Raw genomic sequence first — 18,375 nt, forward strand, 5'->3', positions numbered from 1 at the left:
AAAAAAAAAAAAAAAAAAGGTTACAAAAAATATTTAGATAATCAAAAGTTATAGGATTTTTCAGAATAGGCTGAAACATCTTGTATACAAACCTACTTAAAACGTTCCACGTGACAACTATGAAACACACTTTGAATAAAGTAAATTAAATATGCAGTAAAATTTCTATAAAATTTTTTTCAAATCTCAGACAATTAATCTCTAAACTTACAACATTAAAAAATATATGCATTTAGGTCAACTGTTAAAAAGTTTGAGATAACTTTTTGGTGCAACTTTATGAAAATATATAATTAATCATGAATGAAGCTTTAATAGCTAATTACAAAGGTAATATACTGTAACTTATAGCGCGAAACTGTCGAAAGGAATATAATATTTCGTGTCTTGAGGTTCGGACACGCACAATCATAGTTCACTCATGTGTTTTTTGCATATCGCCCCACTCGTTACACAACTTCGCCACAATGAACTTTCAACAACAAGGTGAGTCATAATAGTCTCTACTTTATAGTTGCATTAAGAAAATGAGAACGAAGAAAGACATTTAAGGACGTCAAGAAGTAAACAATGATATAAAACGGTTAATTTAAAATAACATGTACATAGTTGTTTTTATTGAATTGAATATAATGAACAGATTACTTTATATGCATGTAAAACAAACAAGCAAACGAAAGCGGTTTTGGAATATAATATTATACATTTCTTTTGCTTCGTTCTGCTTTTCGATTTGCCTTAGCTGGTCGAGCACTTCACGTTATTTTATGTTTGCTGAATATAACATATTAATTTTTATACATTACGCGGTTACATATCATTGTATTTTTCTATTTAATCTTCGGAGAGAAATAAATGCAGCATTATTTATTTCAACTTCCGAGAAAAAAAAATTTTCTGCATTGACAATCTGTGTATTAATCTCGGCCCTACAGACGAAATTTTCAAAAATATTCTCTTGGTATACATACAAAAAATATACACAATGTAGCATTTTGATCAGTAAATTCACAGTTAATGTACATAAAATTGATTTTAATTAAACTATTTGTAATGAACTAAAGAAAAAATGAAAATATTTTTTGTATGAATGCATATATAACGCACCATAAAAATGCTTAAAACGGAATGGTGTCAAGAAGTTTCTATTAAATATAAATGACAATTATTGAAGTAAAATAGTTTTAATAAAGCTCTAATGCCAATAAATTATTTTACAACCATCTGAATAATTCTTTTTATTTCCTTCTCGCTTAAAACAAAAGAAAAATTATCTTTTGAAAGTACAAAATACAGTTAAATTTTTTATAAATTTACCCAAACTATATGAGAATATTTTTAATTAAATATGACTGTAATTATAAATCAGTGTAAGAAAAATACGTTTATATGATAAAATTAGCTATAACTATATAGATACTTAGAAAATTTAAAAAAAAAACAAATTTTTGCTTTTATAAGACTTTTTAAAAAGGAAATGAATAAAAGTCTATTTTTTTTATTAATGAATTTTTTACGATGGTACCCTGAACAACCCTCTCGAGTTGATGTTTTAAATACAATTATTTCTGTTATATTCAAAACGATGCTATTATTATTTTACGAGTATATTTAATGATAGCTTTTAAAAATGATCGTTATTTAAATAAATCTCTCTAGAAAATATAATAAGGTTTAACAAAATCAATTTTTAATTGAAGTGAAAGTTTATAAAATCATCTTTCATAACTTAGTTGTTAATCTTTCCAATAAATTACTTCTGATTCTACTATATTTACTTAATTAATTACTTAGTATGATAGTTACTCAATTTAAAATATGAGATGCTCACTTTTCGAAATTGGACTAATTAAGGGGCCATCTTTGTTAGACTATAGTTTTTATTAAAAAAAACAACTATGTAATTATGTAAACAGTTATTTAGAGTAATAAGAATAAGAAGTTCAATTCATTTTTAAACAATTGAATTTCTTATTTAAAACGAGTAACGCATTTTTAAAATTGTGTTACTAATAAAAAATATTCATGAAAATTGTATTTACATCATAGAGGGGTTGTACAGTAAAATAGTCATTATAGGAAAACCTTATTTTGTTTAACAAAAATATTCAAACTTTAACAAAGACAATTAAATTAATGAATATGCTCATTACATCTTTAATATGACATAGTTTATTCTGACCGACATTTTTCGTATGACATTAAATTGCGATTCATTACGTAAATACACTTTCATGACTATTCTCATTTTAATTAAAAGTCAGATAGCAATATCTGCTTTATTAATATAAAATAACACTTGACATATTGACTTTTTCTTTTTACCTCGCCAAACGTAAAATATCAATATTTTTTTATTTGCTTATATAAATGTATAATTTGCATTTTTCATATAATTGTCGAATGAATAACGCACAAACGAACTATGAACTAGTGTTGATTTTAACTACTTGCGTGTGATAAACGATCGTGTCATTTTCTTAATCACAGACTACTCACTTAGTATCAATCAACTCTCGGGCGTGTAAACTTTATAATAACACCAAACCTGCAAAAATATAAATGAGAAGGAGGGTGAAAAAAGCGGCGTCATCTCCACACAAGTTCTTCTGCATGCTGGAAAAATTACCGGGCAGGTCGTCGCCACGGTCTTTTAACTTTCTCCCATTAATTTTCATTTTCTTCGCCATTTTTATCCCTCTTACCTATCCCACAATTTGCTGTTACCTTCTGCACCGAGGTCGCATCTGGTCGGTTTTTAATGTGATTTGTTGTTATACACCTCTAATGGCCGGCAACTTTTTTCCATTGAATCAGAAAAGGAGGAGAACGACTAAAGCAGGTCGTTGGTAGTAAGAAAAACTTTTCACACTTGAAAAGTCAACCTCGTGGGCTTACGAAAATCATAGAACGCTAAGCAATCGTGATCGTACAAAACTGTTCATATTGCATACACTTTATAAGTAATTTAATTGCTGAAAATTTGGTATAGATATATATTTATAAAACGAGTGATACGCAAATTTGTTAATAAATTTTTTTAAACAAAAAATAAAATAGCCTAAACTTTAATTATAGAAAATGAAAACAGCCAAATTAAAACAAGTAAATGAACAGTAAGATAGCCTCTGGCTAAGTGTATTTTGGGTTTCCCAGAAGCTCTGAAACAGGATATCTAAATCGCGCATAGTAATTAAGGATTAACTGTTATTATTATTATTGAGAAAGTTCGGGTTGCGATTCGAGGGATCTATGCCGGAGAGACTACAAACACAATTACGTTATTATTATTAATAACGCAATACGCATTGATGGAGTCCATATAGTTCGGCCAAAACGAATTTTCTAGTGTTTGCGTGAAATTCAATTAGACGCCTCGGTTGGCAGTAAAGGAAGTGGAGAGTGCTCTTTTGGCCGAGAATGCGGCGAAATGTATTTGGTATGAAGTGTCCTGTATAAGTAACTAATAATATATACTGTGCCGCTCCATTCTGTTGTTGTCGCACCTCACGTATGACAAACCGATGAATCATTAACGTTGGAAACAACGGAGAGAAGGGGTTGGTGTTATCAAAGCGAGCGAGCCAAAAACGAAAACGGAAAGAATGGTGAGAAAAAACCATACGAATTCCTTTGAACGCCGTGCCTTTGACGTTACGCAAGATAAATACACACGCCGATCGGGTGGCGGTGCGGGGAATGTGTTTTTTGACACAGAAATACTGCGCTTCCGGCAAATCGAGTAAAAGGGAATTTTATATTATTGTAAACTTCTACATGATTAACTTCGAATAGGAAATGCGCTGCCCTCCCTCCTCGGACGTGTTAGATTTCTACACACATTTCCACGGATAACGGCTAGCAGAGACAAACAGTAAAAGCTGGATGCACGCAAATACTTGGCAGACGGAACGGATGATAGTACTTGAAGAAATGAGAAGAGGAAACATTTTTAAGGTAAACGACAGTGAACATTTTCGGGCAAGTCAAACACACACGATATTCTGAAATCAGGATATTATATGTGATAATATATTATCAAATATATTAAAATAAAATTGGACAGATTTTACGAACCCAATATATAAATGGTAATTAAGAATATATATTCGTATATACATCGTTTGCGAGCAGTTTTCTTTTAATAGGACTTTAAACTTGAATTTTGGTCATTTTAAATGAAATATCATCAATTATAAATACATTTCCAGATGGAAAACCAAATTCCATAATTCTACGACTACGAAAAGCAATAACTTACCATCGAATACTTCAAGTTTAGCGTTAGCGCTGACAGCATCGCCCACGCCGTTTTCAGCAAAACATTCATAGACGGCATTATCTCTATGCGATCTAGTGGGCTCTATTCTCAACACTGAGCCAGTCTCGCTGTCACCGACAATTCTGTCCACAACAATGTAACGATTTGATTCCGATATCTTCTTGTTGTTTTTCCGCCATTGAATAGTCGGCCGTGGGTCGCCTTTAGCACCACAGTAAAACGAGGCCACCGCATTGTTTTTAGCCTGTTGAGATCTCGGTTTGACCGTCAATGTCGGAGGTTCTGTGAACATCAATTTCATAACAGTTAACGTTTATAAATCGATTTAAAACAAACAAAAACCTGTTCCTGGAGTACAAAAAAACACGTCAAATAAAATAAAGCCCGTCGCGTAGGCCTCTGCGCAACTGACAAATAAATAAAAACTATGATAAAAAAGCTGCACGGCCCTGAAGCTATGCGATTGTGTTGTTTGCTTGTCGCGACATCGACCACCTGTATACGCATACGAACAATTACGCGGCGAATACACGAGACGAGCATAAACAGTTTATCCTAATTAAACTTGCTCGTCGCATAACCTGATCTTTTATTATGTTATCGTTTTTGACAGCCGCATTTTTTGTTAGCAACACGATTAACTTTTATTTGCATAATACTCCTCCTTCCGGTTATTCGTTCGTTAATAATTAAACGATTTTTAAGTAAGCCGTTCGAATCTAGGATTACTCGCTTAATAACTCCAGTAACCTATCAATCACGCGTCGGAGGATATCTGCCTGCAAAAGCTCATTTTAACGTCGGCCGATCAGTAGTATACCCTTTAGATGCGATTATACTAAATAAAAACTCCAAAACGTCTGGAGAGGAGAAATTTTTTTCTAGAAAATGTACTTACTGTTACTGACAAGTATTAATTTTCGTAATTTAAAAATAAAGTGTCTTGGAATTTTTTTCCCGTTTTATAAAAGTTAACTAGAAAATATTGTTAATACGGTACAAAAACACTGACTTTTTTAGCCATAACAGAAAAGATTAACCGATATTTGATATTAAAATTCAATAAATGAGACTTTTGATTTGATTTCAATGAATCAACATCGCTTTAGAAACCCAATTAAACTTTTTCATAAAAATTAATTACATCAAAAGTTAAACAGTGATTTTATTGCTACACGTACACTGAGTTTAATCAATTATATAATTTTTCCGTTTATAATACTTAGCCGAAATTGAAATACATCTAAATGGTTTGTTATCGCCAGAACATCATCGATTTAATAAAACATCATAACTTGACGAATTAAGAAAAGTTATATAATGAAAATCACATTTTAATTTCACCTAATCGATTAAAAAAAAAAAAAAGTGGATTTTGTAATTAAAACGAAACGTTTATAAAAATAACACTATTTTTGTTACATCGAAAATAAGCAAAACACTTTTAGATTTTTAATTTAAAATAATTGAAATAAAATAAACAATTTGAACTAACAAAAAAATATACTATACAATATTGATAAAACGCATTCATTCGCGAGATGAAAATTAAATTCAATTGAAATAGTACACTTCCTAATTATTAACTACAATGTACATTACACGTTTGATTATCCACACATATATTAATTATCTTAAAAATAACTTATTTTGAATCACTTATAATATTAATATCAGTTTCTTAACTATAGTTTTGTGTTACCAACGCGCACTATAAATATACTTACGTGTTAGATATTGAATAAATGAGGAAAAATTGGCGCCTGTAAAAAGTAGGAAAAGATTGTATTTACGTTCGACGGAAACCATACGCTGATATATCAATTTTGTTTAATTTATAAGACAAGTGATCAATTAGGAGAATATAATTTAACAAACAGAAACATGGAACGTGTACAAAATTAAATTTTTTTAAATATTTATTAAATTAAAAAATTATATCAAAACGATTTTTCATATTCAAGAATTCATAGTTCGTCAATTAATTTCTTAAATCTTAAATTAACAGCTAAATAAGCTACCTAATTAAATTTTTAGACCCATTATCAAACTTATCATACTGTTACATGACCGTTTTTCATCGCTTAACATCAATCAAAATTTTAGTGTCTATCCCTTGATTAAAATGTATACATATTTATAACATGCCATTGTTATTATTATTCTTTGTACATATTATTATGAATAAATGTATAACAAAAAACTCAACCAGCGTAGAGAAATTAATTAAAATATAAAGCCTGGTTAATTGACGGCAAAATTAATAGACCTCTCGCAAAAGGGTTGGAAAATGAGAAAGAAAAGGCTAAGATAATCTACATTTTTATTGCTCGATTAATGTATAACATATTATATTATATATTAATATATATTTTTTCATTATTGGCTACATAATTAATCGAAAAACAAATATAATATTGTATTTACTTTTCGATTTGATTGATTAAGTGAATTTTAAGTATTCCCTAATTGTTTACTTATTCATTTTATTACTTTTTATCAACTTAAATTTTTCAAATAGCAAACATCCATTTTTAACTAGCATGTAAAATAGATAATGATTGAACGTTTTATCTTAAATGTATTTTTATGTAATGTATTTTAAATCTACATAAAATATGCTATAGGATAAGTACTTATTGAGTAACAAGAATCAAAATAAATATAGTTGGTATGTAACGCAAGTGGAGTATATGTTATAAATATACACCAATACAAACTGTACTCGCCCTATATGTCCTCCACTATAAGTATTGAAATACATGTAACTAAATAATTACTTATTCCAAAATTTTTATCGACATATTAATCATTTTTGTAAGAAAAGTACTTAAAACCGACTGAAATTTTGAATGAATTTATAATTAAAAAAAAAATTTTTTTTTTATTAAAAACAAAAAATAAAATATATTATTTCAACTTAATATAAGAAAGCACAAATTATTTTTTAAAAATACAACGAAATTATAATTAGTCTTGTTCCATCTTGTATATATAGTATTTTATATAAAATTCTACCCCAGAAAATAGACATTTATAAAGATAAACATGAAATAATAAAAACAGTGATTATGTATTTTGTATACAGTGTATATACTTTGTATGTAAAGAGTTCGTTAAATATTTCCCATGAAAATGCTTTGAAACGAATAGATCAAGTGTCACATATGACTACTAAATCTATAGAAGAATTTGATACCAACCCAATGGTAAGTGTTTTATACTAAATGACACCAATACAATATAGTCCACATAGGGATCAAAGAGTTCGAATATACTCGGTAGAGGTTTCCAAAAATCATTCAAGTGTTCCCCACATCGTTCTTTGAAACACGAAGACTTGGATCATCTTGTGAATATGTATGTTTGATCTTCATGAATATTCTATTCATTGACAACGTTTTGCGTAAATAAATGATCGAACTACGATAAAGGTTATTTGCATCAAATGATTAAGAAAACCGCAAAAAAGTAAAATCTCATATGTTCAATTATTTATTTTTTTTTTATATAACATTTCTGACACAAAAAAAAACGACGAAAGTTAACCTAACACGTGTTAATAATTATTATGTATAATAATTATTTTCCACTATGTTGTGATTATTACAATGCAGTAATATCTCAACTTTTTAGGAAAACTTAAACGTTGTTCTTACAATCAAAATAATTTAATATACGACTTCAGAGACGTATATAAGATTTTTCTTCCCTAGGGAAAATTGATTTAAAATATTTTAATGCCTCTAAAGATAACAGTTTATCGAATTCCAATTTATAAAGAGACATTTTAATGGTAAAAAAGAAGTAATTTTACTCTCAAGATAAATCCTTTAAAAGTGGCTACTCGAGATAATTGCTACCATTTGCTCCACTGTGTCACACATAGCAGAAGGTATAAAAATTCTTACGTTATAATTAAGTAACAAATTTAAACTTTGATATCAAGTAATTTCATGTAACGACGTAGCATTTATATCATTGAAATAAATATAGTGGGTAAATTCTCATTGTTGTATATTTTTTTTACATTATTATCTAGAATTAAAAATCAACTCGTAAATATTAACTATCATTCCTACAGGGCATCTAACGCCGGTGTACTCGTGTCGACCAATGAATCTATTATTAACGACCTCCGGACGCTTATATACAGTAGGGTCATTTTATTTGGTGTAAAATGTGATTAAATATTGATAGACCAACTGGGAATTCTCTTCGCTTAATTATCAAGGTAATTTCGAAAAAATACATAACGTGCCGCGTCACTGCACCATAACCTTATAGCATTAATAAGAATCATCTCCATTGAAACAAAAAAAAAAGTGCCTAATTTAATCTTTAGCAAATCTATTATAATTATTGCTAATAAAAAAAAGTCCGAACTAACCTTTTTCTGTAGTTCAAATTCGACTAAAAACAATGCATTTTTTTTTTTATTATTATTTTAAAACAAACACATAACAACAGTCGCTTGGACGTTAGCCAGGTCAATAGTTGTATAAATAATAAATTGCTACAAATGTTGCAATGAAATTATTTTTCAAAAAAATGTATTTTATAATATCATTGTTAAACCATTGACCAAACTAAACCAGCCAATTTTGTTAGTCACTGTCCACTTAAGCAGTACAATAATAATAAATAAATTATACACGCCTATTAGATTTAAACTAATAAACACAATGCCAAAAAAGTTAATGTGTACTTCGGCAATCATTCACCGTTTGTACCGTACCCTATTCGAGCACAATTGATTGAACACTTTTCATACATCGCTGTTAACAAACTTGTTACTTGTCAGCTTTTTGACAAGGAAAATAATAACTTTTAATTTACCTGGATAGCGACCAAAGTTTGACCTGTGCAGTTTTTTTATTCAGTCATTTTGCTTTTTGATAGACAGCCAAACTGTTGTAAACATGTTCATGTAGTTAATTGTTCATACATCATTACTCTAAGTGACAGTCTATGTCACAAAACAAATCATGGCAATTTTTTATTTAACACACTAAATCGAACCTTATTGCATATGCCACAAACGCCTAAATGGGCCTCCGAAAGGATTAAAAACAAGACGTGCACGTTGATTTTAACAGAAATTAAGTATTAAAATTTTGTAGTTTGTAAAAATCTAAATAGACGACCAGACAGACTATGTACGATAAAAACAGCAACAAAAAATATTTTTGCTCGGGACTTAACACTTCTATAATGGCAAAAAGGTTGATGGGCAAAAATCGAATTAAAATTGAAAAATTCAAAAGGAAAGTCGGACAGAAAAAAAACAAGAATTATAAAAAAAAGACAAGTTAATAAATACATATTAAACTTAAAGGGAAATTTCCAATAAAATTATTTAACGAGTACATTCCTGACAAGTCAATCAAATACCTCTGAATGTTTCCAGATTTATTTTCGCAACAAAAATACGACTGTTAGAAGAATATTACAATGAATATTCGAAAACGAAATCATTATAAAGAATACTTCCTCTTCTCGGCGCGAACAGCTATTTCCAATTAGCTCAAAGCTTCTTTACTGATCATTTCGATAATAGAACATTAAATATATACGCCGTTTCTACAGAACTTCCGCCATGTCACTAAAAGAAACAATCTAGGCGAGCACGCTTAACGGGCAGTGTCAGCTTGTGGACCACTTTAGAAATGTCAGACGCTTAGAACAGCTGTATAAAGTAACACCAACCCTCCCAGTGTTTTTTCTTACTTTCTACGACCAACCTATCCCCATTTGTTGTTTATCATAGGAGAGGATCGGCCCCCGATTAATTTGTAACGCCGTCGACTTTCTTATTTTTTTTATATATATATAAATACACACACAACACAATAATTTATATGGTGTGCAAGATTTTCTCGACCGGATCCTGATAGTAAATTACACTGGTTTTCTTCTTCTTAACTTTTATATATATATATATACACACACTTTTTTTTTTGCCGCCCCGTCAGCGACACAAAAGCTGCAAGCATTTTTATCGCGGTCCGAAATCAGTAAACACGCGCGCCCGTTACAGTATTTCAAAAATCTTAGTTTCACTATACCTTCTCATACACTTCTTCGCAAACCATTAGCGTACAAATCCCTTTAAGTACCTAGTATAAAAAAAAACCTTTAAAAAAACTTAAAACAATGCAAAGAGAAACACATTTTAGAACCTATTATGTAACATCAAAATATTCATATCACACTCATACCGTCAATTATGATACAGTAACCTAATTGATATGTATTCACTAGCATCAATTCTAAAACAGAAATATTGCCAAACGAACATATACTAATTTTTTTTTAACTTAGTACGAAAAATATATAAAAAATTTCTCTTAAGCTTTATAAACATTTCGACGAGTAATAAGAACTCTGGAAAATCCACAGAGGCTGTATGTTATATATTTTAATTCATTTGGCGAGCAAAATAAAATGTAATGATAACGCGGTTATTGCTTAGACTATGTACGTATTGGAGAAATTAATTTTAATGTAATTGATTGGGTGAATATAAAAGTATAAATTTTATTTCCGAAAACCGTATTTTTTTCTTTATAAAATCTAAATCGCAGTCTGCAAAACTTGAGACTAAATAGGTATCGACGAAAAAAGATCATGTTGTTATAAAAAAAATCGGCCCTCGGCCAACATTACCCACGTATATTTGTTTTTTAGAACCAAACAAGGTCTAAAATGTTCGGAATACCTGAAACTAACTGCTTTGTTGAGTGGTCGGTTAGGCGGAGCAATCGATATTAGCGGCGATCGTGTAACAACTTTGTCGCGAGGCCGTCGAACTACCTCATTGCTGTACGCGTTTTTTTTTTATTCCGACGTATATTTAGTACTTCTAACTGCTTCTAACGATGACTAGCTGGGGAAGAAACGGTGGACAATGGACGCAGCAATGGACCGTAACAACGAATATTTGCAGTGGCGGGGCCGACACGGAACGCCAACGTAAAAGTGTTTGAAAAATACAAACTTTTCACGGTTCACGTAAACGGTATATTGTCTAATTGAAAACCTGCGTTAACTTTAATTTACTCTTTGCGCGCTTCCTATTCATTCGCACGATCCCCTTCTTCACCACACACACCTCCACCTTGTTGGTCCACTCCATCTTCGTCGTTGTACCGCTATGAAAATTCATCCCCTCCATCTCGCCAGGTTCACTGCCCCCGCTATCACTCATCCGAAACGAATAGAGACAACGACAAGGTGCTACTTCATCGTCATCATCATTATCCTCTCTTTTTTCTCTAATCAGAGAAATTTTAGTTGGGAAATCAACAAAACTTTTATTCGTACCTTTCGCTATGTCGCAGTACTCCATTGTTTGACTTCTATGAAGCAAACACGACTTGCTGAAATTCGAACGAGTAATAAGTAAAACCGTTTCACTTAAAATAAATATGCGCACAAATTCGCGATAAAAAGATGTTCACGTCTACAACTTTAACATTAAACAAAATCAGAAAGTACTAAAATAAAATCGATTTTTAATTAAATAATGGTTTTTCATAATTATTGGTAATTTTTTTGGAGGAAACAATACGAGTGTTACAATGAGTAAATATTACACGAATAAGTGGAATAAAAAAACTCGTTAAAAATCATTCAATGTTATTGAAATATTACTGAATTTAGAGAAAATTAACAACCGTCAAACCAGTCACAATTTAATTGTCAAAAAAAAACATTTTAAAATGACAACTACATCACGACGGGGGGCATACGTAGGTATTCGAAAATTGCGATTGTAGTCACATGCACTCGTTTTCATGTTGGACATTTTTACTCCGGTTTAGTACACACGAATGGTGTTTGACTCCAAAGAAATATTTCGGACCAGTAAATACGGACTGACATTTTTTAAATGCCCATTGTTTCATTTTTGTTACACACATAAAAATAAACGTGAATTTCTACTTAAAAACAGAACAAAAATAAAGCATCATTGAAAAAATATAAGTGTAACACAAAACTATAGTTAAATGGTCGAAATAAAATGAAAATCTTTTCGAGTAGTTTCACTAAGTAAAGCTTTGCATCAAGTACATAATAACGTCCGGACACCGCTAACAATAGTCATAGTAATTTTCAAATGTAACTATAAATACATTATGTAAATTACACAGCAGAAAAACAAGAGCACGCCATTTTCTCTAAAAACGGAATCCACGCTGTTGATTGACCAACACAAAGGTTTAATTACCAAGTCTTTTCCAGTCGTGTCTAATGAAATAAACTAGAATTTATAATAAAAAAATTCATATATCGTATTCGTGTTATTATTTGTAAAATGTTAATTGACTTAGTTGTGCTCACCCGACCGGTCGAATTCCACAAAACGTTCCATTAAAATAGAACCGAGCTGGTTACACCTGAGCATAGAGGATGTGTTATTAAAATTCTCGTGGTCAAAAAGGGAGACCTATGGTTATCATTTAAACATAACAATTATAATAATATTATCGTACAGCATCATAATGTTGATATTTAGACAAGTGACAAATTCATGTTGCGGATTTCAGTTGTGAGAAAATTGAGTAACATATTCATATGTGTTGAAGATTAATTAGAATAATTATAAATATATTTCACTAATGCAACTATGAAATAAAATTAACTGATTAAATATAAAATAACCTGTCATTAAAATGTACGGTATTTTAAGGGCATTTACGAAATTCTACTTTTATTACTCAAACAGAATATTAAATCGAAATACGAATACTTAAGTCTATCTAATTGCTTCCAAATGCCATTAAAGATACAAATCGTCCGAAGCTATAATTAAAATCCAATAAATTCGACAATTTAAGAGATTATAGAATTCTTTAAAAAGAAATGCATAAAGTTTAAGAGTATTTTGTTCTTATTAGCCAAAATGATAATGAACTAAATAGATGTTTGAACAAATAAGCTGCACAACTCAGTGAACCATAATGGTTTTTTGCTAATTATGTTCTCAAAATTATAGCTTCGTATAAGTATTGATTTTTTTTTTTTATCAATTCACCAGGTTTGAGTAAATTTATTTTTGAAACCATTATTTTATACATCAACGCGTGTTTGTTAAATAAAACTGAAGTATTTTAAAATATCCAAATCAAATATCTATTGTCCAGTTAACATATCTCAAAAAAGTATTAATTTTACCTAAATTAGATTTCAGTTTTAATTATACGTATATTATTATATTATATGATGACTTCAAAGAATTATCAAGCGAATTAGTTGAAATATTTTATTTCTGCTCATATAAACAAAAACTTCTAAGGTAAATTACATCGAAATTTAGTTATAATTAAACAAACGAATAAAATAAAAATTATGACCGTAAAAAGGTCTGCCGTATGTTTGAGTTATCTATATAGCTGCTAAAGATATATTGAGGTCATTAGGTACCTTCTCTTGATGGAAGAAAGGCATACTCAATTCTACCGGTAAACATACAAACAACAGTAAAAGTGGTGGAATGTACAGCACAATAACGACGTTTGGCTTTATCTCGGCGGCGGTCAGGACAAAACACGCAAAAAACATAAAACTGGCCGAAGGCTTAACCCTTTCCATACTTGGATTTTTTATACTTCCACCCTTTCCTGCTACCCCGAAAGCTTCAACACAGTAGTTACAACAATAACTGTCAAAAGTATATCGTGTGCCTGTTATACAACAAAATTGTTAGCTTGCGCAGCTGATACGAATCTAAGCGGAAAATATTGTAAAAAAATCAGACATTTTCGTACTATTCGACGGTATACTACATAAACCCTATCATGTTATTTAAAACGGTAAAGACATTCCGAAGTGAAAAAGAAAGGGAGAACGGAGGTGGTATTCTCTATTCGTTTATTTAAGTATAGAGGAGAATACACGAGATTTACATCTAACTCGTGTAAAGAACCCTATTTTCCTATCACGTCAAAACAACAACGAATGAAGTACAAAACCATTTTGACGACTGGACACACACGTATTAAATTTAAATAACGTTATCGCGAATCTAATACAAAAGACCCGTACTAATTAATTACAGCCAATATTATGTCTAAATGAGAGCTTTCAATTTATCCACATTCACTTTCGGGAAACGGATTGAAGGTAACAAGCACAATTTACCCGTACTTTAAGAGCTGAAGCCTTTCAAATGATGCAAACAAGAGAACAAGTAAAAAAGGAAAGGAAAAGAGTTCCTACATATATATATATAAGACATTTACTTGTGCGCATAAGAAACTAGAAGACCCCGACGGTACAAGGGTTTTCATTTATAATTAAAATTGCTCGACATTGATTACCGTTTTCTGACACCGCAGGAAAATCTCCGTTCTCTCTCTCCGTTAACCTTATCTCTTTGCATTGCTGTAAAAAGCCTTTGAAAGACAGTGTAAATGTTTTTTTTGTTATACTCGTGTAAAGCAAAATGCTCATTTTTGGTCTTGTTTACAATTTTGTATAACATTTTTTTCCTAATAACCCTTTGTAAGAACACAGGCTATTTTATATTCTCTGATTACGCATCACACAGGTAATACAACATGTGAGCGAAAGAAAGTGTGCCCGAGTCACGATTATTTTCTACATAGAAAATAGAACAATTTTTGTAAAAAAATTTTACTCTCACAATGAATGTTTGTAAAAAAAAAAATTCAATAATCACCATTGTTATTCGCATATTTTTAATTTAATAGATTAAAGATAAAATACTTATCACGATATTTAGAAATATAGTATATTTCAGAATGCTCCATTTGAATTTTAAAATAAATTAATTAATATCACAAATAGTACTTTATAATAAGCCGAGTTAAAAAAACACTCTTCGGATTATTTCAAGTAGACCAATAATAATAATAATGATAACTTGGCTTTTTTTATGATTAGCTTAGTACTATGCTAATAGACCCTTATCTCTAACGTTATAGATAAACATCTTTGAGTAAATAAAATGTAGACAGGATCTCGACCTAAATTCAAGTTGAAAACTACAACCAATAGATTTTATCGATGCCATTACACTACTAGCGTATGATAATGAATTATGCCTACGCAACGGTATTATTTTTTCGATCGTCTGAGTAAGTAATAACACAACTTACCAACACACAAAAGTTTTCTGTTAAAAAAACATAGATATTCACATTAAAAAACGCAGCAAAAAAAAAAACTTCCTGAATACTTTTAAAGGAAATTCCACGCATAACTTCCGTATGTGTATACATTATAAACATCCCCGGGGGCTCGTTCATCTTTTGTACAAACCTCACCCTTAACCCAACCTTAACAGTTCTGCTTCTCCCTCTGAAATTCGTGGATGCCCACTCATATACAAATCCGACCCCGCCAGTCCACGTTAATTACGGTCGGAAACGGCAGGTTAAATAACCACCGCGGTTGTTTGTCGACTGCATGCCCTTAATACGCGTTATACTCTCCGGAACCGCTATCATGCAACTACTATAACAACTAACAGCCCAATAATGGAATTTAAATAACGATTTCATTATTTCCAACAGTCAAGATTCTATTAACTCATCTATGAAGTCTCATATCAATGTAATATAATCCAACAGTTTATAACTGATTCGTGAAGAGATTACTAACCATCGGATTTTAATCATTCAATGGTCGTGTAAAAAATCTCATAAACAACTACGCGCCGAAAAAATAACCTCATAAAAATTAATAATTCTTCACGAGGTGAACTCTAGTTGTTTTGGGTCCATATTGAGATTTTATGAATACATGATCAAAAGTCCAATATGGAATGAAACCAACAGATATGAACACACAAAAGTCGAATTGCAACGCTAATACACAAATATGGAGTTTGTATTTCTTTCCACCAGCAAAAAAAAAAAAATTGTAACCGTGTTGAGCAAGTTAAGTTGTGATGTTATATTTGTAAAATTAACTCAATCATTTTTTCTGCGTTCAGCGTACCTTTTAATAGACTTCTACAAAAAAAAAGTAATTTAAAAGAAAATAAAACGTGAGAAGACTTTAAAAGTAAACACTTGAATTAATTTTTAGTCGAGAACAAGTTTGTTTGTAAGAATTTTAGATAAGAAACTCATTAGTGTAATTTGAATTATTTGGACGGCTTGACGAAGACATTGTTTTCCCGATGAAAAATATTAAAATGAAATCCAAATTTGAGCAATTAAGATTACTTTCGGAATGTTTTAGTGTTAAACGTAAAAAGAATACTTTTGTTATAAAGTTATTTCTTCGTTAAATACCAATGATCACTAGTGTTAAACGTGTCTAGTGGAAACAAAATCAAACTGAGTCAAGAAAACAATAACACTTAAAATACATTGAAGATGGAAATTGTTTTTTGAAAAAACGATTCTAACTATAAAAAATATATTATAAGACATTCATAAAATAATGTGAGGATAATTAAATTGACGGTGTACCCGAACAGAAGTTATTGTGAAGTACCACTATTGACGACGGACGAAGTATTGTACCAGTACTGAGAACTAACCGTAGTAACGTCTCGTGTAAGTACTGACGGTCAGTACTCGGCTGACATTGTTGGCGCAGTACCGGCGTAATTTTGGTTGTACGAAATTCCAGCACTGATCTGTCAGTATTGGTATCTAGTAGATAATGCGCCAAAACTGGCACAGTACTTCACCTGTTGTTAATTTCTGACTGAGTATGAAGTCAAACACACTTCACAAAATATTCGTAAACATCTTAGAGGAAATATAAGTATCGAGTTGGTTAAAATAAAATATGAAAATTCAATTAAAAAATAAAATTTATTAAAAACATTGTCCAATAAAATCCACAAACGTTATTTAAAATGTTTTTGTAATCGATGGAACGTCATACGTTCTTCGATATGAAAACAATCGATGGCAAAAATAAATAGCTAAGCGTTGAAAATATAAATTTGGTCGAGAAGGGTCGATGTATTTATCTGTCAAATGACTATCTTCGAGAAGCAAAAATAGCACTTAAATTTTTTAAAAGGGGAAACACAAGACCGTTTTGAAATAGAGCTACTAATAGTTCGCCAAGTCTTGTCAGTCGGCCTATTTAAGTGGCAGCGTATTACACGACCGAGCAGTTAGCCGTTGATAAAATCGTTAGAGGGAACACTGACGGACGTTAATAGCTGACAGGCAGAATGAAAGGGCCGATTTGTTACAAGAGCATTTTCGACATTATCGGAGCAATCCTTAGGTGTTTAAAAATCGATCACAGTGAAAAACATCTGTCAAGTGTAATTATGTCGGTCTTGGCGCATTAGTAGAGCAACAGAAAAAATGAGAAACATACGAACACAAAAAGAAGTTCATTGTATTCCGCGCACGTTGAAACGAGTTTGACCAGCTAATGAAGTTTAATGTTATCTCCGATCGGAAAGTAAACTTATAAAACGTTACCATGGAAGACCTTTTCTTGCATTCGACAACCTTTATTGATCAATATTTTAAAAATAATTAACTACAAGGGTAACATAGGACTAAACATAAAAATACTAATTTATTTTATCTAGTATAGTAACAACACATAAAATATTTTATTAGTCACTTCTGAATGCTAAAAATACCATAAATATAGGCAATATTTCTGTAGTAATTTGAAAAAAAAACTTCCAAGCTTTTATTAATTTTCGCAGAAAAACGTATAAATTTTGTCGTCTAAATTTGTATTACACATCAATTTAAATGTGTTAACTTCAAAAAATTAACTTGAGTCAAATCCGGCGAATATGAACGTTGAATCATTTCGGTAACAAACTTTCGGATTGCAAGGAATCTGCGGTTGGGCCCACGTCACAGTTATCGTGTAGCTTTTAAGGTAACGGTCATTAGGAGTCAAAATTTACGATGGACAGCTCAGAAGGTTGTTATAAATAAGAGTGAGAAAGGCCGAGTACGAATCAGATAATAGTATCCCGGGTTCAGTAATGAAGGACAACTCTCGAAGATATCCCAAAAAAAAGCTTACCGCCCATAAACGAATAAACCATTACACAGCAATCCGCTAATATTATAAAATACAAAAAATTATTTAACTAGAAAAAGGGAAAACGTTAAACGTAC

General features: G+C 30.8%; 1 protein-coding gene across 5 annotated transcripts in view; it reads right to left on the reverse strand.

The window, feature by feature from the left end:
* The window catches only part of LOC126900045 (tyrosine-protein phosphatase Lar), a 104,441-nt gene that overhangs the window by 55,403 nt on the left and 30,663 nt on the right, over positions 1-18,375 (reverse strand). For 4 of the 5 annotated variants that reach the window (XM_050675487.1, XM_050675482.1, XM_050675491.1 and 1 more), the window contains 2 exons: positions 6,010-6,045; positions 4,262-4,564 (listed from right to left, as the gene is read on the reverse strand). In XM_050675487.1, coding sequence (XP_050531444.1) covers positions 4,262-4,564; positions 6,010-6,045 — 339 coding nt within the window. The remainder of the gene's footprint in view (positions 1-4,261; positions 4,565-6,009; positions 6,046-18,375) is intronic. The other variant, XM_050675499.1, reaches the window with a different exon arrangement.

Source organism: Daktulosphaira vitifoliae, unplaced genomic scaffold (genome assembly GCF_025091365.1).
Source record: "Daktulosphaira vitifoliae isolate Bord-2020 unplaced genomic scaffold, ASM2509136v1 Scaffold_1, whole genome shotgun sequence".
In the NCBI taxonomy this organism is placed as follows: domain Eukaryota; kingdom Metazoa; phylum Arthropoda; class Insecta; order Hemiptera; family Phylloxeridae; genus Daktulosphaira; species Daktulosphaira vitifoliae.